The 23,675-nt window shown below is 67.3% G+C and overlaps 1 protein-coding gene across 6 annotated transcripts; it reads right to left on the bottom strand.

The window, feature by feature from the left end:
- Nucleotides 1–1,817: 1,817 nt before the first annotated feature.
- Nucleotides 1,818–22,299, bottom strand: KCNQ4 (potassium voltage-gated channel subfamily Q member 4). 6 transcript variants are annotated; one of them, XM_075522440.1, is made up of 15 exons: nt 21,988–22,298; nt 11,796–11,886; nt 10,927–11,053; nt 10,644–10,819; nt 10,438–10,563; nt 10,217–10,354; nt 9,962–10,057; nt 9,611–9,699; nt 8,150–8,305; nt 7,036–7,080; nt 4,917–5,134; nt 4,689–4,791; nt 4,273–4,404; nt 3,942–4,077; nt 1,818–3,815 (listed from the first exon to the last, which is right to left on the bottom strand). In XM_075522440.1, exons 1-15 carry the CDS (start codon nt 22,236–22,238, stop codon nt 3,597–3,599), a joined length of 2,103 nt encoding a protein of 700 aa, XP_075378555.1. In that variant the 5' UTR covers nt 22,239–22,298; the 3' UTR covers nt 1,818–3,596. The 6 variants fall into 6 exon arrangements, with proteins under 6 accessions (XP_075378555.1, XP_075378556.1, XP_075378559.1 ...); XM_075522441.1 differs by having other exon boundaries at nt 10,217–10,327; nt 21,988–22,295; XM_075522444.1 differs by lacking the exon at nt 10,217–10,354 and having other exon boundaries at nt 21,988–22,299.
- Between the last annotated feature and the right edge of the window lie 1,376 nt (nt 22,300–23,675).

The following is a 23,675-nucleotide window of genomic DNA, read 5'->3' as shown; positions in this document are numbered from 1 at the left end:
TCCTGCCAGGCAGCTCCCTGGCAGCGGCTGAGGATGCCACGGGCCGCTGCCGGCAGATCTGGCCCCTTCCCATTCCGTTGCAGCCCCCGGCCCCCCCCCAGCCGATAAGGGCTCATGTACAGAGGCGGGAGCGGCGACAGCCCAAGCGCTTGCAAGCTCCCCCCCCCTTCACCCCCTTCCTGTGGCTGTGCTCGGCGTGCCAAGCGTAGCTCTCGGCGCGACGCGGTGAGCCGGAGCTGGGGGGTCATGGCTCATTGCGTCCCTCTGACACTGGCATGTCCCCGTGTCGTCCCCCCCCCCCCCCCCGCCACCGCGTGTCCCCACCAGCCAGGCGTGTCCCTGCTCCGGGGAGTGGCAGCCTCTCGCACACATGGGGGAGCCAAGGTGGAGTGGGGCAAAGTCCAGCCGGGACACCTTGGGCCCACGTGAACATGGGAAGTAGAGCCAAGTGCCGCGGGCTGGCACGCACGCCTGCCCTGCCCTCGCCGCCACCGCCTGCGGCTGCTCTGGGGGAGGGAGAAGGTCCCGGTGTCCCTGGGCCCCGCTGCACCGAGTCCTGCAAAGAGCCCGGACCCAGGTGGGTCGTCCCCAGATGCACCCAGCGCAGCAGGGACACGCACGGGCTCTGCCAAGCTGCACCTTGCACAGTGCTGCCATCCCCCTGGGGTGCGGGGTGAGCACCCCTGGCGATGCACAGCCCCACGGCAGGGTGAAGACCCTGCTGTTGCGGAGGTGCATCCCTCCAAACCCCCCCTGGAAAGCCACCCAGCCGGCCGGGGGAGCCGGGCAGAGGCCGGTGCAGTGCCGCCCTGGCACAGCTCGCTCACGCGGGGCTTTCTGGGTGCTGCCGTGTCCTGGCTTCCCCTTCAAAGCCTCTGCTTCGAAGCAGTACGCGAGCCAGATGTGAGCAGTGCCGGGGGTGGCCGAGGCTCCCCAGGGATGGCACCCCGCACACCAGGCACTTGGTGGGGCCGGGGGACCGGAGTCACCCTAAGACCCCCATCCCCGCAGGCTGGGGCAGCTCTGGGGCAGCGGGGCCGGCGCAGCTGGGGCAGGGAGGTGCTGACCCCGCGGTGCTTGGCACAGCCCGGCGCTCCGGGACAAGCCAGGAATGGGTTTGTTGGCGAGAGGCAGCCAGGAAAGGCAGGGACCGACCTACGCCGAGCCCTGGCTTCCTCCCCAGCCAGTGCTGGGCCAGGGCGGTGCAGAAAGGGGCCACCCCGGCCCCCCGACATTCGCAGGCTGGGGGACACATCATCCCCGCGGGGTGCCGGCACACGGGGCTGGGGTGAAGGCTTTGCCGTCCCTTGAGGGGTTGTGGTCTCCTGGGGAAGGGGGCTCACACCCTCACCTTCCCTGGGATGGCCCCGGGGCCATCGCAGTGTCATCCCCACTTGGGGATGTGACCGTTCTAAAGAGGCAGATGGGGCACGGCCCTTCCCGGGGCAGCGACCCTCCCCGCCAGCCCCGGGCTCCAAACGCAGGGCATGAGCCCTTCTGCAGCGGCATCAGGCCTGCAGCCCCCGAGGCACACGGCACCATGGACGTGGGTGATCGAGCCGGAGCTGGGACCCTGCTCCCATGCCGGGGGGGGGGACGGACTATGGCTCGAGGGGAGCCTGGGGGGGCTGGCAGGGAGGTGGCCGGACGCCTGGGTCCCCCGGCCGGACGCCTGGTCCTCCAGCCGCCGCGCTCGGCAGCAGGGCTGGAGTGCCACCTCTCGGGAGAGCCGGGAGAGAGAGAGCAGGCAGGCAGGCAGCCTCTACTCCAAATTTTAATGAAACAAATAAGTTAATAAGTTAATCAAGTGAGGTAACTACCGCTGGCTGGGGAGGTCTGCGGGGACCAGCCAGCCTTGGGGAGGGTCCTACGAGTTAGTTCCTGCGTGCGGCTGCGGGCAAAGCTCTCGCATGCACCCTCGCCCCTCGTCCGGGCGCCCACGGCACCCACGCGCCAACCCACCGCCTGCCCGCCCACGGCACCCGGCAGCACCGCTGCCCCACGGCCCGGCGGGGGGAACGGGCCGGGGGGAGGCTGCGAGCGGCTCTGGCACGGCCCGTGCTGGCCCATGCACTAACAAGGCAAGAAAAACAAGCAGGGCTGGGGGTCCCCGCTGCCGGGAGCAGAGGCTCAGGGGGGCTTGGGAAAGGGGGGTGCAAATCCCACGGTCCGAAGCCCAGAGAGGGGCCGTGCCGGCAGCGAGGGGCTCGGTGGGTCCTCGCCAGCCCAGGTCAGATCCCGGCACCACGGCCACGCAGGTGTCGCTGCCGAACCCCGCAGGGCACCGAGACCCCCGGGACCCCCCAGCTTGGCAAACTTTGGCACTACCACGATCGCTTCCAGCCTGGCTCAGCCCAGCGCTGCGGGACTGGAAACCGGCCCCAGGGCTGGGGTCGGGGCAGCAAAGGGGAGTGGGGCAGCGTGGGAGCTGCCATGGCTCTGCCACGAGTGGCATGTAAGGAGACACGGCCCCTCTCTGTCCCCCCCAGGCAGTCACCCTCCGGGCCCAGCCCGTGGTCCCTGGGCCGCGGAGGGGACAGGGACATGGGGAGGGACAACCTGAGCACCGCAGGACCTGGCAGGGAAGGAGTCCTCTAAGCAAGAGCAGGGGCTGGGACACGAGAGGGAGGGATGCTCCTTGGGGACCACCGTCCCCATCGCCTGTGCCTGCATCCCTCCCTCCTCCGCAGCCCCTGCCCAGCCCCACGGCCCCAGGGCCACCCTCGGGCAGAGGTTTGTCACCCAGCCCCGAGCCCCCGGGGCACCCAGGCGGGCCCCCACGGGCAGCAGGATCCAGCCCTGTATGCTGGTAGGGGGGGTTGCTTATTGCCTATGTCCCCATGGGTTGCTCTTCCCAGGGGGGTTGCATATTAAGACATTATTGCATAAATACATATATATATCTGTCTCCTATATATATATTGCCCTGGGAGCATGCATGGGCAGGCAGAAGGCTCTGCTGTGCTTCTAGAGGTGCAGCCACGGCTGCAGCGCTGCAGCCCTGCGAGCAGGGAAACAACCCGGGCAGAGGAGGGTGAGGGGGGACAGACCCCTGCTCCCCTGCCCGGGGGGGGGCCCTGCTGCTGCCCTGACCAGGTAAAACCACGCTGGGCTGCGCGCCAATGCCCCCGCTCGGCACTGGCAGCGGAAGGGAGACGGAGCCTTGCATAGCTGGCGGTGGCCCCGGCTCAGCTCCGGGGGACCGGGCAGGACCCTGCCGGGGAGCTGGACATGTCCTGAGGGCTGGGGCTGGGGGTACGAGCCAAACCCCAGGGGACGGGGCCAGCCTGGAGCGTCCCCGCCATGGCTGGGGAGCAGTCAAGGCCCCAGGAGCTGGGGGGGTGTCTCACCCCCCGGGAAGGGCAGGAGCATCCCAGAGGAGCGTGGTCTGGCCACGCCGCAGTGCCACGGGCTCCCACCCCATCCCCGGAGCGGGCACCCCGCTGCAGCCGCGTCCCCACGAAGGAAGACTTGGTTCAAGTAACAGGGCGAGGGACACGGCTAGCCGGGGCCAGGCGATGCCACGCTGCTCCCACGTCCTGGCGTCCCGTCCCACTGGCTGCACGCCGGCAGGGTCCGTCCCGCTGCCTCCCCACTCAGTCCATGTTGGTGCTGGCCGACCTGGAGATGTTCAGGGTCTGGGCAGAGACCGAGATGTCCTCGTGGTCCACGGGGCTGTGGTAGTCAGAGGTGATGTCGGGCTCGCAGGGGGGCACCTGCACGGCGGCCAGGCTGAAGGAGTTCGTGGAACCCTTGCGGAGGCACTGGGAGTAGAGGCCAAGCAGCAGATCCAGCTTGTGCTCGATGGACTGCACCTGCAAGGGCGGGCAGGGCTGAGCCGGTCCCTCCCCGCGGGGAGGGGACCCGGGGGTCCCGGCTGCCCCCTCCTGCAGGCACCGAAGGGACGGTGACACGATCCCCGGTGGCCGTCCCCTCCTGACCTGCCTCTCCACTTTGACCACGCGGCCCATCATGCTGAGCTCGTCCACCAGCTCCGTCTCCAGCGCCAGCTTCTCCCCCTTCTCCCGCATCTTCTTGTCTGCAGTGAGGGCCCCCCTGCCCACAATCTGGTCCACGCTGGCAGGGAGGGAAGGGACACGACCCATCACTCCCAGCAAACCAGAGGGCACGTGAGACCACAAGGGATGGGGACAGGGCTCTGGGAACGTGTCCCACCCATCGCGATAGGCCAGCACCCCTCCCAGCGGGCATGGCTAGTGGTGGGAGACCCAGGGGAGCCCGGAGCCCCCCGCCACCTTCGGAGCAGCTCACCGCATCTGCAGGCTCTTGATCCTGCCCAGCATGTCCAGGTGGCCGGCCGAGTACTGCTCGATGACATCCTTGACGTCGTAGGGACGCAAGGTCTCCTTGAACTTCCTCTTGGCCACCAGGAACTTCAGGATCCTGCGGGGAGACCTGCACTGGCTGCAGAGCAGTGGGGAGGACCAGGGGTGCCCCCATGCCGGGGGGGGGCGGGGGGGGTGGTGTGCATCCAAAGCACCAAGGTCCTGATCACTGTCCCCATGGGGGGCTGAGCCGGGAGCCATCCCTGCTCCCTGCCTGGCTTGGCCACCACCATGGGCTGGACCAGGGACCAGGGCTCTCCGGACATGTCCTCTCGTCCCCAAGGGCTGAGAGCTGGGGACAGGAGCACGTACGTTGGGGCGCGCAGGAGGGGATGGTCTCACCTGACAGCCCGGATGAGGGTCTTCACCGCTGGCATGATGTCCTCAAAGGTCAGGTCGCAGTGGGAGCTCTTCTCCTCACCGCTGTCCTCCGGCAGGCAGTCGGCTGTGGGTGCAAGAGTGGGTGGGTGGCAGAGATCAAGGGACGCCCCCCGTGTCCCCTAAAATGCCTGCAGGCCCCCAGCACGACCCCTCCGCCAGACCCAGACCCCACTGGTCCCTGGGGCTTACCCTCGACTGGGGTCCGTGGCTTGAGCCTCAGGGATGCACGGAAGCGGGTCCGGTCGTTGAAGCTCCAGCTCTTCTGCACCTTGGTGGGACTGGAGGCCTCGGGGACGTCCTCAGTGCTGGGGGAGCGGTGCAGGGGGGGCCCCAGGTGCTGCCTGCCCCGCGTGCCCTGCCGCTGCGAGTTGCTCAGCCGGATGCGGTCCTTGATGCCCATCTTGTTGCTGTGCGGGAGAGCGGGGTGGGCAGCGTCAGAGGCGAGCGGGCGCCGGGGCGGCGGGGGGGGGACGGGGATGGGGACAGGGAGGGGACTGGGTCCCTGCTGCGGACGCAGACGGTGCCTGCTGCGGTGGGGGCGAGGACGGGGGTGGCTGTGCCAAGCTCACGGAGAGGCTCCGGCACGCGATGGGCACGAGGCAGCCAGGCCAGGAGCAGGCGGTACCGCATGCCCGTGCAGGAGCAGCTCTCTGGTTACTCCTTTAAACACCTTTTTCCACACCCCCCCCGCCCCGAGAGCAAAGAAAGGAGAAGACAGACGGACAGGGAGAGCAGGGAGGGACAGGTTTGGCGGCGGGGAGGACACGCAGCAGAGCTGCTGGCAAAGCAACCGGCCCCGGGCCCCGCGGGGAGCAGCCCTGCTCCTGCCCCATCCCCGCTGGCACGGGGTGTCCTGGGGCCAGGCCCCTTCATCATCCTCCTCATCCTCCTCCAGGCTGCACCACCTAATCCAGGCTCTGCTCCGGCGGGCCAGTGGAGCAGCCCCCCTCCTGCCCTAACACGGGCTCTGCTCCTCAAACCAGCTGCTCCGCTGGGTTGGGGGGGGAAACAACAGGCAGCGTTTATGTAGGACCTTCACAAAAACACCCTCTCGTGCTGCCTTTCGTGTGATGTGGGACCACAGGCACACCTTGGGACATGCAAGGAGGCCAAGCAGACGCACGGCCCCGTGAGCGGAGGAAGCCGAAGCCGCGGAGGACGCAGAGCAAACCCCACGCCTGCTGCGCAACAGGCTCCACGAAACCCCGGCGTTCGGGGAGCCTCCTGGATGTCCTGGGCCAGGAGCCCCAGGGCAAGGCAGGGGTACAGGCAGGGGTACAGGCAGGGCACCGGGCTCCCAGCCCCTCCCCATGCAGGCTGCTGGCGAGCTGGTCCTGGGCCGGCAGGGCTGACACAAGCCCCTGCAGCCAGCGGCACGCGGTGCTGCCGGGCTGTGCTGGAGGACTGGGAACGGCTGCGCCCAGCGGGGTACCAGCCCGCAGGACAGACGTGGGATGGGATTCATCCCAGTGCCTCAGTTTGCCGTTGCCGGACTCGACACGGCCAGCACAGCAAAGGCACCGGGCTCATCCGTGCTGCACGGAGAGGGAAACTGAGGCAGGGCCCACCGTGGGAGCCGGTGAGGGGCAGCGGGGCCAGCTGGCTCAGCCCCAGGCCATGCACAGACCCCCCCTGCCCTGCGGAAGGACCACCCTTCGGCCTCTCCCCCCTCTGCCTTGCCCCCCCCCGACCCCCTCCGCCCCGCAGCCAGCAGGCAGCCCGGCACGGAGCACCATGCACCCCCAGTGCTCCCTGGCCCGGCGCGGCCGCCCGGCGCAGCAGCCGGGACGCAGTACCTCCGTCTCCACGTGCCCCACGTCCGCAAGAGCCTCCTCTTACCACTAAAGATGGGGCTGGAGGGTCAGGGCAGAGACACAGGAGAAAACGAGAGTTAGCCTGTAGCCGGGAGGGAGCGGAGCATCTGGGACCACCGCGTCCCCGACCCCCCGGGCGTGCCCGCACCCCAGCGTGCGGGCGCAGGGTCCCTGCCCACCGCCGGTGAGCGTCTCCCACTGCACCGGACCCGACCACCGTAGCCCCTCTCTGCTGCGGAGGCAAGAAGCACGGGCAAAGAAGTTGTTTGCGTAGGTCCTGCATAAACACTTAATGCCTGCCCCGCAGAGCAAGGTCTGGTTTCTCAGCGGTGGAGCTCTGCAAAAAAAGCGATTTGGTGACGGCACGCGGTGCCGAGCAGCTGAACGGCGGCGACCCTGCAAACACCGCTGGGGCTCTGCGGACCCCCGGCCCCTGCCCGCTCGCTGCGGGAGGACGGGACGGGCGGCGAGCGACGGCCGGGGGCAAACGTTACCTGAGGCGTAAGCACTTGTGGGGCTGCACGTCCTCCTCCTTCCAGCTTGGGGGGGAATGGGGGGCACAGAAGGTTTGGGGGGAGGTTGGGGGGGATGGAGAGGAGGAGGGTGAACAGGAGAGGGGAGGAGAGAGAGAAGATGAGATGTTATGAGAGGTGATGCTCGCGGAGGAGACGGGGGGAGGCTTGGGCCCCCCTGGGTGGGATGGCCAGGGGGCTGCAGCCCCTGTCCTGTCCGCTCCTGGCCATTCACTGGGAAACCGGGTGAGCACAGGCCGGTGCTGCCACAGGGAGGAGCCCCCCAAGCCCATACTCACCTCGGGGCCGGTGCGGGGAGCAGGTCCCCCTCGGCCCCACGCCCGCAGCCCCACGGCTCGGCACAGCCCCACGCCCTGCCAGACCTCCCGCAGCCCCATCTCCAGCATCACAGGGGAAACTGAGGCACGATGCAAAGGAGCAGCGCTCCTTCTCCCCACCTAAGCCTGACGCTGGCCCAGGGCCCCGCACTGTGCTGACGTCCTGGGTGGCAGGCCAGCAGCCACGGTGGCCACGCCAGGGTCTCCGGGATGTTCTTCAGCCAGAGGGGACCGGGGACACGGTGCAGAAGTAGCCACCACCAGCAGTATGGCAGCCCCGCACGGAGCGGCCGAACCCTCTTGTCTCTTCTTGGCAGCACCGGGGAGGCTCAGCATTGCTGCTCCCCACTGCCACGGGCACGGGAAGCCCATCTCGGACCGCAGGAACTGGGTTTTGCTCCTTGCCCAGCTCTGCGGCAGGGCTGTGCAGCTCCAGCCCTGCCAGGCTTGCAACGCTGCCTTCACGGGGTCGTTTTCAGCCACGCTTGGTTCCCCCGTGCAAGGTCCCGGTGCCGTACCCACATCGAAAAGGGCAACGAGGTGGAGCTGAACGTTGCAAGAGGCTTCATGCTGGTACAACAGCCCAGAGTCCATCCACGGGGACCAAACGTGTCCCCTCCGGAGCTGCAAGCTGGGAGCGGGGCCAGGGGCTGCTCCCCTGGGGTCCGGGCTGGCGGTGACGGGCACCGCGGGTGGACACAGAGGAGAGAGGGCTGAGAGGAGGGAGAACGCGGTGCCGTGGGGCTGCACCCTCCTACCTTTCCCCTGAACAAGCGGCAGGGCTGATGCTTTTCTGGCCAGGGGTGAAGGAGTGATAAGGCGGTGGGGCTCCGTCGGGCAATTTTTTCACCTCTGAATTCCTAAATCCTCCGTTGCGGACTCGGTGCAAATGCTCAAACACTAGGACCAGCTCTCTGGGGTTGGGGTTAAATAAAAACATGGAGAAATTAAACTTTCCAAAGCAAACGAGATGAGCAAACCAAGGCTGAGCAGAGCCGGGTCCTTCTCTGTGCAAACCAAAGCAAAATCAGAGCAAAACAAGAAGCAAAAAACAGGACTTTCTTTCAAAAGACAGTTTCTTAACAGCTCTGACCGGTGTTGCCGGCAGCAGGTTGAGCCAGCAGCGGGTGCTGCCGGCAAGTGGGTGACAGTGCTGGGGAGGGGGGTGCTGGGAAAGGGTCCCACGGAGGCTGGCCACCAGCAGAGGGGTTGGGCAGGCAGGGGACGGGCAGGACGGCCACCCTTGCTGCGGAGTGGGGACACGGGGACCTGCCACCATCTGATCTGGGGGTCTGGGCACGGCTGGAGCAGGGGGGAAGCTCAGAGCCGGCAGAGATCGAGCCTGGCCCTATCTCAGCTCCCCGCTGCAGGAGACACGGCTCCCGGCACAGCAGGAGGGGCCAGCGGAGCCCCCCGTGATGCCCACGCCGGGATTGCCCAGCGCCATGCTCAGCGGCGATGCACAGGAAGCCGGATCTCCTCAGGGACCAGAGGGACTCGCTGCCGTGGCTGTTAAGAGCCCTGTCTTTGAAAAAATAAAGAGTGAAACGGAAGGGTGAATTTGCGATCAAAGAAACACACGGCCGGAGCGGGGACAGGACGCACAGGCAGCGGCAGGCAGGAGGGCAGGGCTGTGGCAGGCCGCGCTGCCGGCCCGGGGACCACACGGCAGACGCCGGTGCGCTCGGCGCGATGGGAACACACAAGGGATCTGGAAAAGCTTCGGAGAGTCCTTGATCCACCCGAGGCGGCAACATCCCAGAGGCCACGGGAGGGGAGAGCGCTGCAGGGACAGGGCACGGGGCTCCCCACCGGACCCCCCGGGTCCATCCGCTCCGCTGCCGCGCTCGGAGCCGGCTCCCGGCCGGCTGCAGCTCCATCGCCCCAGCCACGAGGTCCCCGTGGCCAGCGGCACCATCCTCTTCCCGTGGCGGTGCTGGAGGAAGGCTGTGGATGGGGCGAGCGGGGACAGGGCGGGATGGGCGCTGCGGGCTGCGGGGATGGTGAGGATGGAGGAGGGTGTTGGGCATTTCGGCAGATGCTGCGCTGGGGCTCCGGCGTCCCGGGGCTGAGCAAGGCGTCCGTGCCGCTCGGCTCCACCGAGCCCTCGGTGGCTCCGCGTGGCCCCTCGTGGCAGGGGCCGCCCAGGTCGCTCGTCAGCCGGGGGCCGCACAAGGACCCCCCGGGAGCCCCGCGGCCCTCGCCCGCACCCTGCCTACCTGAAGGAAGGCAGGAGGCTGTCGTAGTAACACCACGTGGCTGTCAGGTACACCCGGCTGACGTCCGTCGAGTACAGCCGCCAGGCAGCCTGGACGGGAGCGAGAGCCCGTGGGCATCGGGATCAGCCCCTGCGGGGTCAGGAGGCGAGACCCCCCCCCCCCGCCTGGTGCTGGCCCCCTCCATCCCCTTTGGCCACCACAGGCAGAGTCTGGCCCAAAGGAGCCAGCTGCCAGGTTTGGGGTCGGGCGTTTGGGTGCTGCCTGCGGCAGGCAGGGACAGGCAGAGCAGACGGGGGGACAGCGGAGCATCCCCGGGGAGGGACGGGGCAGGACGCGCCAGCCCTGGGCTACCTGGATCAGGTTTGCCGCCGGAGTCCGCCTCTTCTCAAAGTGCTTCTGCCGATGCTGCTCCTGCACTTTGAGGGCGAAGCCGGAGCCCAGGATCCCCTGGGGACGGGAGGGGACAGGCTCCGTCGGTGCCGGCCACACCACCACCGCCAGCCAGCAGAGATGGGGACCCTCCCACCGCAGGGGTGGATTTGGCCCCTTTCGCCCCGATTTCTGCGGGGCGGGAAGCGCAGGGACCCTCCCCCCGGCCCTACTCACGGCGGGCAGCGCGAAGAAGGAGATGCCGAGCAGGGCGAAGCCGGCCGCCAGCATGCGTCCCAGCCACGTCTGCGGCGTCTTGTCCCCGTAGCCGATGGTGGTGAGGGTGACCTGCCCGGGGGCAGAGCAGGGGGAGGCCTGGAGGGAGCTCCCCCGCCGCGGCCCCGTCCCACCCTCCTCGTCCCCTCCCGGGGCGGGGGGGCCGCGGCGGCCGAGCTTACCGTGCCCCACCATAGGGAGTCAGCGTAGGTGGCAAACTGGGCGTTGGCATCCTTCTCAGCCAGGTAGACGAGGAAGGAGGCGAAGATGAGCACCAGGAAGCCGATGTACCAGGCGGTGATGAGCTCCTGCCGGGGCAGGCGGAGTGAGAAGGGCTTGGGGCGGGGGGGGGGGTGTCGGGGGCCGTGCCGGGACCCCGCGTCCTCACCTTGCTGTGGGCATAGACGACGGAGCCCAGCAGCTTCCAGGTGCCGCCGCGACGGTCCATGCGCACCATGCGCAGGATCTGCAGGAAGCGCATGCTGCGCAGCGCCGAGGTGGCAAAGATGTTGCCCTGGGTGCCAGCGGCGATGACGGCCACCGAGGCGACGAAGACGATGAAATCTAGGGGACGGCGAGGGTCAGGGGCGCGGGCTTTTCTCGAACACCCATGGCGTGGGTGACAGCGCAAGTCCCCACATGGCTGTGCTCCTCCCAACCCTCCCCAGTACCTATAACGCAGAAGGGTTTCCTGGCAAAGCGGAAGCGTCCCCTCCAGCCCCGGTAGCGGCAGCAGCAGCCGGCCGCCCAGACGCGGACGATGTACTCCATGCCGAACACCACGATCATGACGAACTCCTGCCGGGGGGAGAGGAGGGGCAGGAGGGTGAGGTGGGGAGGGCAGGGGCAGGACGGTGGGGGGGGGGCTCAGCTGGGTGGGCGGCTTTGGGAGGGGGGGAGCAAAATGAAATGCCGGTGCTGAGGAAGGTGCAGGGGGAAGCGTGGTGTCCCCCCAAGGCCACCCCCTGGCACAGCCCTGGCTGGAGCCATCCCGGGGGAATCAGGGCAGCGAGACGGGAGCCGCGGCCGTCGAGCCTGTCTGAGCAGCCCGGCTCTCCTACCTGTGCCAAGCTCACACCGAGCTGGGTCCTTTTCCTCCGCCGTCAGCATTGTCCTCCTACCTCTCGCACAAACAAGCCCCCGTTCTGCTTACTCGCGGGAAAGTCACAAGGACCTTCCCAATTTAGTCTCCATCACTCAGAAGAACTCCAGCGTCAGCCGTTTCTGACAGTTTGGGGGAAAGTTGCCTTTTTTAGCCCCTCCTGCCCTGCCTTTCCCAGCGGTTTATGTCTCCCCACACCGCAGAGGTCCGGCTGCGGTGACGGGCCACCCCGAGCCACGGGGACGCCCGCAGCGGCAAGGCCACCCTGCAGCTTCTCCCCAACGTGCCGGAGAGGCTGCCATCGTTAACGCCGATGATCAATAGTGACACCTGGGCTGGGGAAGGGGTCGGGGGGGTTTTGTCCATGATCTTGTCCGAGTGTCTTAGGGTGTAACGTGGGGAGGGGGAGTCCGAGCGCCAGCCCTGCTCCCCGCTTACCAGGATGAAGAGGCACTGGTTGGCCAATTTCTGGTGCTCCTGGATGGTGGAGAAGACCGACAGCACCAGGCAGCTGAAGACCAGGAGGAATCTGGAACGAGAGCGTGTCGGCGCGGGTGTCGGGGCCGGCCGGGGGGAGCCCAGCCTGCAGTGCTGGCCCCCGCTCGCAGCCTGACCCCCCCAGTCGAGGCCTCCACGGCCGTGGCTGAGCCACCGGGGACACGGGTTGCCCCTAGATGGTGGCATGGAGCAATTCGGGAGCCCACCAGCAGCTGCCCGTTGGGTGCAGAGGCAGGGCTGTGCCTAAAGCCTGCCCGCGCCGAGGCTGCCCGTGGCAGTGGGATGCCCAGGGCAGGCAGCACCTCCCCGGGCCAGGGCACCGAGCCCGCGGCGGGACCCCTCCGCTCCCTGCGCATCCCTCCGGCACGCCCGGCAGCCTCGGGCAGGGCCCGGGGTCGCGTGGGGTCCCCCAAGCCCCGTGCCCAGAGGGGACATCGCTCCCGCCGGTCCCCTCCCTGTGATGAGGACCAGCCCTGCACGGCAGCCGTGTGCCAGCCCGGGCGGGTGGCACAGCACGTCCCCAGGCTGCCCCACAGGCGCTGAGGAGGAGGACCAGGCTCCAGCAGCCATGGGGCTCGGTGCCAGGCTCTGCCGCAGCCCTGCAGCCTCTGCCCGGGCAAAACAACTGCCAGTTAAAGGCAGGGAGGGAGACGGGGGGTCCCGCACCGCGGCAGGGTGCTGCTGCTGCAGCAAGGGGACCAGAGGTTCTCCTGACTGTCCCCAGCATCACTGCCACCGTGGGGACCTGCCGGGGACACGGGGGCCGCCTGGGAACAGCCGACCCGGGGGAAGAGTTAACAGGGAGCTGCTCTGGGGCTATTTGTCCCCAAGAGCTGGGTTAAGACACAAGGGGCTTTGGCCCATTTAAAATAAGGAGGGGAAAAAAAAAAATAGACTCTGAAGCTGAAGCAAATGAAACTCCAAAAATACATTTTTTCCCCTGATCCAGCGATTCTAAAAATGGAAAGCGGAGGGCTTGTGCCACCGGCCCATGTGACGGCGTGCAAAGGGCCACCGCTCTGCCGGAGCCGGCTCCGTAATGGCACGGCGGGCTCCGGGCACCCACTGGGCACGCAGCCCCACGGCACTGCGGGGAGGCACCGCCAGCAGCACCGGGACGGCCAGGCTGAGGCCAGCAGTGCAAGCGAGGTGGCCCTGGCACCCCGTCCCCAGGCTGGTGGGCATCCATCTCGCCCCCCAGCACCATCTCCCCACGGTGGGCAATGTCCGTGGGACACATCAGCGGTGCTCCAGAGAGCACAGGGGGCTCGGCTCAGGGAGATGCTGCCTGACACCCGCTCGGGAGCACTTTCCCATCTCCTCTTGCTGCTGACGTGGAGCTTTAGAGCTGAACCGGCTGCCCGGGGCGGCCGAGGGGTGAAACCAGACCCGACCAACCCGCACGCCTGCCCCAGCGCCAGCGGACAGGTACCGGGCGACGTGGGGGAGAGGGGACGATGCTCTGTGCCCTCTGCGGGACCACCCGGGCCAAGGGGACCCGGGGCAGACGCTGAGGACTGGGGTTCGGGGGGGCCGAGGGTCCCCCCAAGGCTGAGCATGGCCCGGGGACACACACCCCCCCACTCACCGAACCCACAGTTCGTGCCGTGTAGGGCTGGGGGGCTCTGCAAACCTGGGCATGGCATGAGGGGGCTGCCGAGCACCCCGTGCCCACGGTGGGGCAAGGCGGGTAGCACCCAGCTCAAAGCCCAGCCTAAAGGGGACAGGCAGGTCCCCTTCCCCAAAACCGCCACGAGGGGAAACTGGAGATGGGACAGAGAAACCACAGGGAACGGGAGAAGGGCTGGATGCAGAGTACGGGGAAGGGAGAGCTGGAGCGACCCACCACCTGCCAGCCACCGGAATGAAGGGGCCGGGGCTGTTGCAGCCTCGACACCGCCCTGCCCTCACTGCGGAGGACGATGCTCCTCTCCCAGACACTCCCCATCTGCAAGGCAGAAGGCTGGAGCCAGTTCCTTCTCCCTTTGAATTATTAATTGAGCCCCTTTCCTCCGGCACAGCAGTTCTGCCGTTAACTCCTCCGGCAGCCGATGGCACAGCCGGGCACAGCGGTACCCCCGTCCTGCCCGTGCCGGCACAGAGGGCAGCGATGCCGTGGGCAGGGAGCTCCGAGCGGGTCACTGGCCTCCCGGCCACAGTGCTTGGTCCGAGGAGCAAAACAAGACCTGGCTGAGCAGCCCAGGGCAGAGCCTTTCTGCTTTGTGCATCATCAGCAATAAAGATTATACAATCAGGATTTAGCAGGCAATTACATGGGCAGCGAAGCACAAAGCAGAAGAGAAGGCAGAAATCTCCCAGCCTGCGAAGATTTGTGCCTCTCGCCCTGGCTGGGGAGCGGGGAGGGGGGGTCTCCGGTGCCTGGGCACACGCTGCTCCCACGGGGACGCGCTGTGGGTGGCCCTGCCTCGGGCGGTGGCCAGTCAGGGTGCCTTTGCACCGAGCCGCAGCCCCCCACTCGTCACCCATCCCCAAAGCAGCACCGCGAGCAACGGGGCCGGTCGGTAAAGCCGTGCCGTGGGAGCGGTGATGGAAACCTGCACCCCCGGGGTGGGGACGCCTCCCGCCTGGCCCCCCGGCATCCCACAGGATTTGGTGAAGGATACGGGCGTGCGAGGCCTCACAGGACCAGCTGGGGAAGAAACTTTCTGGGAACACATCACCTGCTAGGAATTAACTTGTAAAGCCTGGGCAAACGTCCCGTCCTGGCTGCCGGCAGCGCCTAAGCGGCTTAGGGAAAGGGTCAGATGCCTGAAGGCAGCTCGGTGAGCCAGGAACCGGGGCTCAGCCGACCGCTCCATCAAACGCTGCACGGTGCCGGCAGTGCCAGGCTCCCCGCCAGCACGCTCCCCCTCCCGAATTCACCGCTCTTCCCACCCGCCAAGCGGGGCCAAAACAGAAGGAGTGCCGCCAGGGAAAGCGGGGATGGGGCAGAGCTGGCAGGGCAGGAGCCGGCAGCAGCCTCGCCGCCTCCCGCTCCCCTGCGCCAGGGTCCTGGGGGACGGAGGGAGCAGATGCTGTTGTTGCTGAGCTGGTGCATCAGCTCTCCCCCATAAACTTTCCATTGCCAGCCCCCACCAGCCGGCAGCCCTCTCCCCCAGGGGCTCCTGCCGCTGCCCGCACACCTCCCTGCCGGCGCGCGTCCCTGCGCAGGAGGGGACACGCTGCCGGCAGCCTGGGCGCAGGTACGGGGCCCCTCCAGCTGCTCTCACCCCTGGGGGAGCAAAGCCTGTCCACGGGAACACTCCTCCCCAAAATAATAATTAAAACCCGGTGGGGGTCCAGGTTGGAGAAGGTGAATCTCCTCGCATTAATCTTCATTAGAGCGGACTTTGCCATATGCTCCTGCCCGCGCCGGCAGCGCGGTGCTGGCGGAGGAACAGGTGAGTCGGGAAAGCTGCTGAGCTCAGGAGAAGCAGGGCCAGGTTGGCCCCGGCCGGCGAGGAGCAGCGCCGGGCAAGGGGCCACCAGCCAGCACCCAGCGCCTGCCCGAACACCCCCGGGCAAACGGGCTGCACCCCGGTATAGCCTGGGCAAAGCTGCGCTGCGGCACCCCGGTGCAGCCGGTGCCAACGGGACCGTGATGCTCAGAGCCTGTGCAGCGGCACGGCACGGCACAGCCAGGCTGCGTCCCCCAGCCCCAGCAAGCAGCCGGCGTCCAGGCTTGGAAGGGGGGGGGGGGGGGGATGCTGGGGGACCCCCGTGCCCCAGCAGGGCTGGCCCGGACCCCGCTTCGCTCTCCCCCGGTGAGGAAGCCCCGAGCCGGGGGCGCAGGCAGCGTCAGGGAGGCTCGCGCCGACAGCCCGGCAATAACTCAGCGGAAGGAAAATACCACGCGCTGTAGGATAAACAGCTCGGCCAGGGGACGAGCGAGCAAACAGCCTCTGCCGAATGGCACGGCTCCCTTCCCCGACCAAGCCTGGCCCCGTCGCAACGCTGCCAGGTCCCCGCAGCGCTGGGCAGTCCCCCCAGGCTGTGCCACCCCCGCGGGAAACGGCTGTTTGGGCCAAAACTGCCCAAGCCCAGCTCCAGCGGGGATGGGGACAGGGACGGGGACGGTGCTTCGCTCTCCAGCCTCCCCAGCCCACGAAGTTCAGCTCCTCGAGCACCGTCTGCAGCTGTATAAACAGCGTGCCTTATAAATCCTCTGTCCCTCGCCCCAGCAGCCCTTTAGGAGAGGTGGAGCAGGCGGCCCGTCTGCTCCGGGAGATATAAATAACCAGGGCTGTAGCGGGCCTGTTTGCGCCCGTAACCATGGCAGGGTCCGTCCCGCACTGCGCTTCTGCCCGTGCCGCAGAGAAGAGAAGCAGAAAAGCACTGAGCGTTTCCCCACGGTCAGGGAAACCGGAGCCGGAGCCAGGAGCTGGCCGGCCCCGCCACGGCACCGGCACCGCAAACCCCAGCACTTGCTCAGAGCCCGGCCCCGACCCGGTTATCAGTGCCAGGAGAGGAAAGGCGCTGCTCCGAGAGCCCTCCTTGCCCCCAGACCCAGGGGTACCAGGGGGTAAGGCAGGACGGGGTGTTTCCAGCACCCTGACGCAGACCGCAAGCAGGGCTGGGACGAGGAGCCCATCTGCAGGCTGCGTGCCTCCTCCTGCAGCCTGGTGGCACCCACGGCAGGGACCCGGCAGCACCCACGGCAGCAGCTCCGGATGACGTCCCACACCGCACAGGAGCCGATGGCCCCAACACCTTTGTGCTTCGGGAGCCAAAGCCTGCAGACGGCATCGTCCATCACCCCTGCGTCACCCACCGTCCCCCAGCACCCCGGCCCCGCAGTCCCCACAGGGAGCACGGTCACAAGGCTCCTGCGGACGGTGCCAAGACGCTCACATGGAGCAGCCAAGATAGTTTTGCTCTTGAATCATCTGGCAAGGAGTTGGCTTAAGGGGAGGAAAAGAAAACGAGCGAGTTTTCAGATGCACCCCCTGTGCCCGATGGGCCTTGCACCCCAGGAGTGGGATCGGGGCCACCCCCACCCCTCCAGCTCCTCAGGGGACGGGGACCTTTGGGGCACAGGGACACGAGTGGCCCCGAGAAGGCAAGGCAGGCTGGGACCCCAAAGGCGTTGCAGGGGGGGCAGAAGCGCCCAGAGGCAGAGGGTCAGGTCCGGGCGCTCGCTCAGCCCCACTCCGACCCCCACCCCAGGGGTGGCTGCTTGGAGGGACAAATAACCGAAGCGTCTCAGGGCAGCCGAGCATCACCCCTGCCCCCCCGGCAGCGGGGCTTCCCTCCGTCCTTGCCCTCGGGGCCGGCCAGCCTCGGGCACCCAAAGTGGCACCTCCTGCTCTGGGCTGGGGGGTCCGATGGGAGCGGCAAGAGGGGAAAGGGGGAAAAAAAAAAAAAAAAAAAAAAAAAGAAGAAAAATCAATGCAGAGTTTCATGTTGCGCCGAAGTCGGTTAATTTTATGCCCCGGTGACAACGTATCAGGCTGGGGAAACTGCTGTGCCGGCTTCTCTTCCCGCTGGCATTTCCCCCAAACGCAGCTCCCGTTTCAAGCCCGAGCAAGGCGAGCCCTTGGCCCGGGAGCAGAGCCCCCCGCTCAAAGGGCACGGCTCCGGCAGGGCACAGCCTCCCCGGCCCCTTTTATTTTGGCCACGCGAGCGCAGCAGCCGGATGGGAAACCCCCACACCAGCCCCTGTGGGAGATGCCGGTGACAGCAAGTTAAAACCCCAGAGCTTCATACAAGAGGTTTTTACCAAGCAGGCAGCGGAGAGCCAGCACCGAGCAGGGGATGAAGCAATTTCCCTGCAAACCCCCCAGGGCTCCAGCCCATCGAACAGCCCCGGGTGGGTTGGCAAGGGCTTGGGCTGGAGCGGCTGCAGGTGCCCACCACGGTGGCGATCCCCAGCATGGCGGGGAAAGCGCTTTCCCGCTTGCCAAGTGGGGACGGAGGGATGCGGCGAGATCGGGGAGCAGGGCAGAGCCACCCGCCCTGCAGCGGGGCCAGGACGCAGCGGGGATGGCAGACCCATCCTGCCCGCCACAGCCCTCTTCTGTAACAGGATCGGAGCACAGCGAAACTCCGGGAGAGCCCGGCTGTCAGCAGCCTGGTCCCTGGCCAGGAGCTGGCCGGTGCACGGGTGGGACCCGCCAGCTGCTGCCCCGTGCCCATCACACCCCCACCACCCCGCTGCCCCGAGCCAGCGGGGATTTCCCGTGGCCCCGAGGCGCCTGGCCAGCCCCGAGCCGAGGAGAGCCCGCGCCTGGCATCGCTCACCCAGCGCCAGGATTGCCCCGGGGCTCTGCCGGGAGCTGCCACCCCTCTGTCCCCTCAACGTACGTGGGGACCCAACGGCACGGCAAGGGTGCCATGGGACAGCCGCCCTACATGCCCTAGGGACGGGCACCCTCCAAGCTCTGTGCTCCCGTCTTCTCCTTGCCCCAGGCACAGGGCAACACTTTTGCAAGGTAAATAAAGCCCCATCGACTCAAGAGTACCCAGGTGAGATGCTGCCAAGAGCAGCGGGCAGGGGAGATGCCGGGCTGGGCCGGCACAGGGGACAGTGTTTCAGGCAGGGGGTTGCAGGTTGTTACTGGTGCTGCCAGCTCAGTCTTCCCTAATTTGCTCCAGGTCAAACTGTTCTTTATTAAAGCATTCCTCTAGGAAATGGGAAAAAGTGCTGAGCTGAGCTTCTGGTGCACCCAGCAGTTTCATAACCCTTGATAAGAGCTCCCAGACCCCGGGTTCCATGGGAGCAGCAGCACCGAGAGCCACTGGCCGTGTGCAGGGGCTGGCAGATGGGGAGGAACGGCCTGAACTGGAAACCTCCCCGGTGCCCGCTACACAGATCCAGGCTGCAGAAGACCCCTTGGGGGGCAGCCCCCGAGCTGGGCTGGCAGCAGCGCCCATGCCAAGGGCAGAAGCCGCAGCAGCTCTACCCAGGAGCAGGGCAGTCCGACGCCATATACAAGTAAAGGCACGAGCTGGGTAGGAGAACAGCCCTCCTGTTTGCTTAAGAGGTGAAGATTGGAAAAGGAAGTTTTTATTTGCCTTCTGGCTGTAAAGCCTTTAGGTTAACACTCTGGTCGCACTCCCAGATTTGCTCTGTAAAGCTCCAGGGCTAGAAACTCTCATTTCAAGACGGCAAGGCAGAGCTTTGCAAACCCAGCGAGCCGGCCGAGTCCAAGCACATGCCTCCACAGCCCTGCCATGGGCTTAGAGGGGATGGGGTCAGCCGGCCAACACCGCACGCCTCAGCCCCGGCTTTACACCTGCACAGGCACCCACTTTCACACCATCCCCTTCCTGCAAGCGCTGGAGCACAGGAACCCACGGGGACACCCAGCACAGGGGGTTCCAAGGGGCTGCGAAGCCCCGGCAGAGCCCAACAGCGGCTCCGAGCCCCCGCAGCCCGTCGGGCAGGGCTGCAGGCAGGTGCCCGGCACAGCTCGGGGGCTGCAGACGGTGCAGCCACCAAACCATCCTGCAAGGTGGAGCAGCACCAGCCCAGCCCAGAGCGGGCGCTGGGGACGGGAAGCTATTTGGGATCAATTTGACAAGAAAGAGAGACTGAACTTGTCCAATAAATGGTATCGGCTCAGCCCTGCTACGTGCTCCCCGACGCTAAACTGCTCAGGGGAGGGAAGCGCTTCGCTTCTCAGCGTGTATTTCCATTTTAGCAGTTTTCAGCCCTGTCTCGGAGCCAGGCTGCTCGGGGGGAGGCAGCGCACAGCCGTGACTCAGAGGATGGGTCCTGTGACCAGCGCTGCCCCAACCTTGGGCAAGATGGGCTCCATCTCCCTCGTGCTTCGGTCTCCCCCAAAATGGGGGTAACACCTTCCTCCTCTTATTTAAAAACCAGTCCTCAGCTACTGAGGCACACAAATCATTCCCGAGAACTTCAATATCCAGCACTGCAACAGCTTAGCAGGTCCCATCTGCTGCAGGAGAGAAGAAAAAAAAAACAACCAACTTTGAAGAAGCCAGAAAGGAGCAACATTTACAGGAAAGGCTTCACAGAACAGACGTCCACACCTTGCACTCGCTGCGGCATCTTCCCGCAAGCTTCGGGGGGGTCCCTGGCAGGACTGACTGCCCTGCAGCATACCTCAGCCGTAAAACTAAGTGAGCAAATGGACACAAACCCTCCCCATCCCGCTAAATGCTTAAAACGTCTCACTCCTGCTATCGACTGCTGCACGTCTTGCCCATACGGGACAAAGCCATATGTATGGGACGTCTCCCAGGAGCTGGAGGCCGGGCATGGCTGGGGTGGCAGAGGAGGGACCCGGGGCTTGGTGGGCTCTGCAAGGGGAGCTGCTTGGTCTGATGCGGTTGTTTCTGGGGCAAAACACAGGCAGGTCAGGAGGAAGAACTGGTGGAGGGCACTCGGGCGCACGTCTCAGCCGTGAGATGAGCAGAGGCATCTCTCTTCCAGAGCCCAGCCAGTCCCTACACAAAAAAGCCTGATCCCCCTCCCCTAGCAGCAGGTTTGGGCTGCCATCGTTAACTCCCTGCAGGAAGAGCTCTTTCGAGGGCAGTATTTGCAACGTAGGTATTATTGCCGGAGCACGCTGCGGAGGTGTCGGCAGGCGATACAAATGGGCCCCGGGCTCCTCTCCCGGCTCCCCGGGGAGCTCAGGTGCCCTCTTATCCAGTGACAAATTCATCCTGCCATCTCAATGTGCTAACTTAGGCAAGACCCACTTTCCTGCCTCTTAACGAGCTCCAGCTCGCATGCCCGGCTAGCGACTCAGCACCGCGTTACTGCTCCTGAAAGCAGAGGGAGAGGAGGTTTTCCAGCTCGTGCTCTCAGAGGGGGTCTGTGCCCGGCTGGGCCGTGGGACACAGTGCACAGGCCTGGCACGCAGGAGGCAGATGGGGAAACCACCTCCTTCCCCGTGGCTACAGCTGGGTGGGGAGCAGCGGTGTCCCGGCAGTGTCCCGGCAGTGTCCCGGCAGTGTCCCGGCAGTGTCCCGGCAGTGTCCCGGCAGCACAGCCAGAGCAGAGCGGGGGTCCTGGGTCAAGGCAGCCAGAAAGAACAACCCCCCGGCACAGAGCCTCCCTCTCTCCCTGCAGCCTCCGGGTGCGTTACGGGCACCCCAGCTCTGCAGCCCCGTTACAGCCCTCTGAGCAAACAACCCCAAGGGGCTGAATTTGTTACTCGGCCCCGAGCTGAGCCCGCACATCTCGGAGAAGCTTCTGCTTTGCAAAAGCCATCGGACACCCAGGTCCAGCGAGGAAAGCCGGAGCAGCACCACACCGCTCGGAAACTGCGTTGAGGCAGGGCAGGGAGGAGACGTGCTCCTGGGAGCATCCCGGGCTCCGTCTCTGGAGAGGGATGTTTTAGTGCTGGGGATCAACAGCAGCCGTGACCCAGGAATCTGTACTCTTGGGGTACAGCAGTTGCTGCCGGCTTGCAGGGACAAGAACACCCGTCCCCACCTTCCCCCGTCCCATCCGGGCCCAGCTCCGGGGGTGCTGGCCTGGGACTGCTGCTACGTCCCGACACTGCTACAGGTACCCCAGGGGAGCGGCCCTGTCACCCCTGCAGGGGACTCCTGCCTTTGGGGCTCCCCAGGGGCTCGGAGACCCCAGCCGGGGCCCCGTGTGCCAGGCGCATACAGCGAGGGGACAGCGGCGGAGCGGGACGGCGACCCAGGCTCCGCGCGGGTGCCACCAGCACGGGGCTCGCTGCACCCCGGCCACCCGGGGACCGAGTCCCATCCCCCGGGGACGCGCTCGCCTCCTCGCACCGCAGCCGCCGGCACGAATCCGCCGCTGGACTCAGCCCCCGCCGCGGCTGCGGCCCCGCCGCTCGCCCCCCCCGCCCCCCCCCGGGCTCCCCGCTCGCCCCCCTCGGCCCAGCCGGTGGCGGAGCTCCCCCAGCGCGCTGCGCCCATCGCACCGGCCCCGCCGCCGGGCCGGGACCGGGAGCGGCGGCGGGAGCGGGCACCGCCGTCGCGTCCGTCCCCCGTCCCCGTCCCCCCCCCGCCAAACGCTCGCGGAGAAACTTCTCCGGCGGAGCTGCCCCGCGGCTCCTCGTCACTTCGAGCGCGCTCCCTCCCCCGCGGGCACCGGCAGCGCCCGGCCCCCGCCGCCCCACCGGGACCAGCCGCCCCGGGACCCCGGGCAGCGGCCCCCCCCCCCCGGGCCGCCGGTACTCACATGAAGACGTGGTAGACGAAGGCCCACCCGCGGGGCCGCTCCAGCACGTTGTAGAGGCAGTTCTGCAGGCGGCGGCGGCAGCAGCGCCGGGGCCCGGCGGGGCAGGCGGCGGCCCCGGGGCGCGCTCCCGCCAGCAGCCCCCGGCGGCGGGGCGGGGGGGTCCCGCCGGGCGGCCCCGCGCCCTCGGTGCGCACCGCCGTCAGCGCCGCCGCCGCCCGCCGCTCCCCGCCGCCCGCCGCCGCCCCGGCCATGGCGCGCCGCCCCGCTCAGGGCGCCGCCGCCCGCCGCATGGCCCCGGCACCGCGGGACCCCCCGCGCCTGCTCCGCCCGCCCCGGGCAGCCCGGTACCGCTCCCCGCCGCCACCTGCCTTTAGCTGCCCGCCGCCGCCGCCGGGCCCTCCCCCGCCGCCGCCCCGCCGGGGCCGGCCCGCCCCGCCGTACCTGGCCCCCGCCCCCGGGGCTCCGCCGGGACGGGGCGGGTGGGGAAGGGGAGGGGGGCGCGGGGCCGCCCGCAGCAGCAGCAGCAGCAGCAGCAGCAGCAGCAGCCCCGGGGGGCGGCGGGGCAGGGGCGCTGCTGGCTCCCCCGCTGCCACCCCCGGCCCGGCTGGGGGGACCCTTCCCCACGAGGTCCCTGGGGACTGGGGACCTCCTGCTGCCCACAGCACCGGGCAGAGAGTGCCCTGGCCACGGGGCGTGGAGCATCCCGCGAGCGAGCGTCCCAAACCACGGGGGTGTGGAGCATCCCACAAGTGAGCATCCCAAACCACGGGGGTGTGGAGCATCCCACAAGCGAGCATCCCAAACCATGGGTTTGTGGAGCATCCCACAAGTGAGCATCCCAAATCATGGGGCATGGAGCATCCCACAAGTGAGCATCCCAAACCACGGGGGTGTGGAGCACCCCACAAGTGAGCATCCCAAACCACGGGGGTGTGGAGCACCCCACAAGTGAGCATCCCAAACCACGGGGGTGTGGAGCATCCCACAAGTGAGCATCCCAAACCACGAGAGTGTGGAGCACCCCACGAGTGAGCATCCCAAATCACGGGGCGTGGAGCATCCCAGGCTGCCAAGCACGGAGCATCCTGTGAGTGAGCATCCCACACCACACGGTATCAAGCACCCTCGGCTACCAAGCACGGAGCAGCTCTGGAGGGAGCATCCCTGGCCACCGGGCATGGAGCATCCCAGGCACGGGCTTCCCAGGCCAGCCAGCATCAAACCCCCCAGGCCATCCGGCAGCGAGCACCCCAGGCCAGGGCATCCCCCCTTCCTCTCCTTTGCTCTAGGTCCAGGAATTGCTCAAGGCACCGAGGTTTAGAGGGACACCAAATACCTACAGAGAGACTTCACGGTGCTTGGGAAGAGACGGGCACGTCCTCGTCCTCCCCCTCCTAGGCCAGGAGCCCTGCCGGAGCCCGTTCCCCGTGGGGTCCTGCAGCAGGCACAGCTCACCCACGCCCGTACCTCCCCATCCTCTGCAAACTCAGCTTTGAGCTGGGCCCCAAACGTGTTTCCCAGCCAACACCCACAGCTTTTTGCTCTTCCACCTTATTCCCCTCAGCTCCACGCAACCTCCCACTAAAAGACTGGGAAACTGAGGCATGCTGCTGGGAATCCCCTTTCCCAAGGTCAGAGGTGCCCCGTCCCAGCTGCAACCACGCGCTCTCCGCACCGTTGCAGAAGCC

The sequence above is a fragment of the Mycteria americana genome, chromosome 21 (assembly GCF_035582795.1).
Source record: "Mycteria americana isolate JAX WOST 10 ecotype Jacksonville Zoo and Gardens chromosome 21, USCA_MyAme_1.0, whole genome shotgun sequence".
Classification (NCBI taxonomy): Eukaryota; Metazoa; Chordata; class Aves; order Ciconiiformes; family Ciconiidae; genus Mycteria; species Mycteria americana.
Note: the sequence above shows the minus strand (reverse complement) of the source record. Positions and strands in the feature narration are given on the sequence as shown.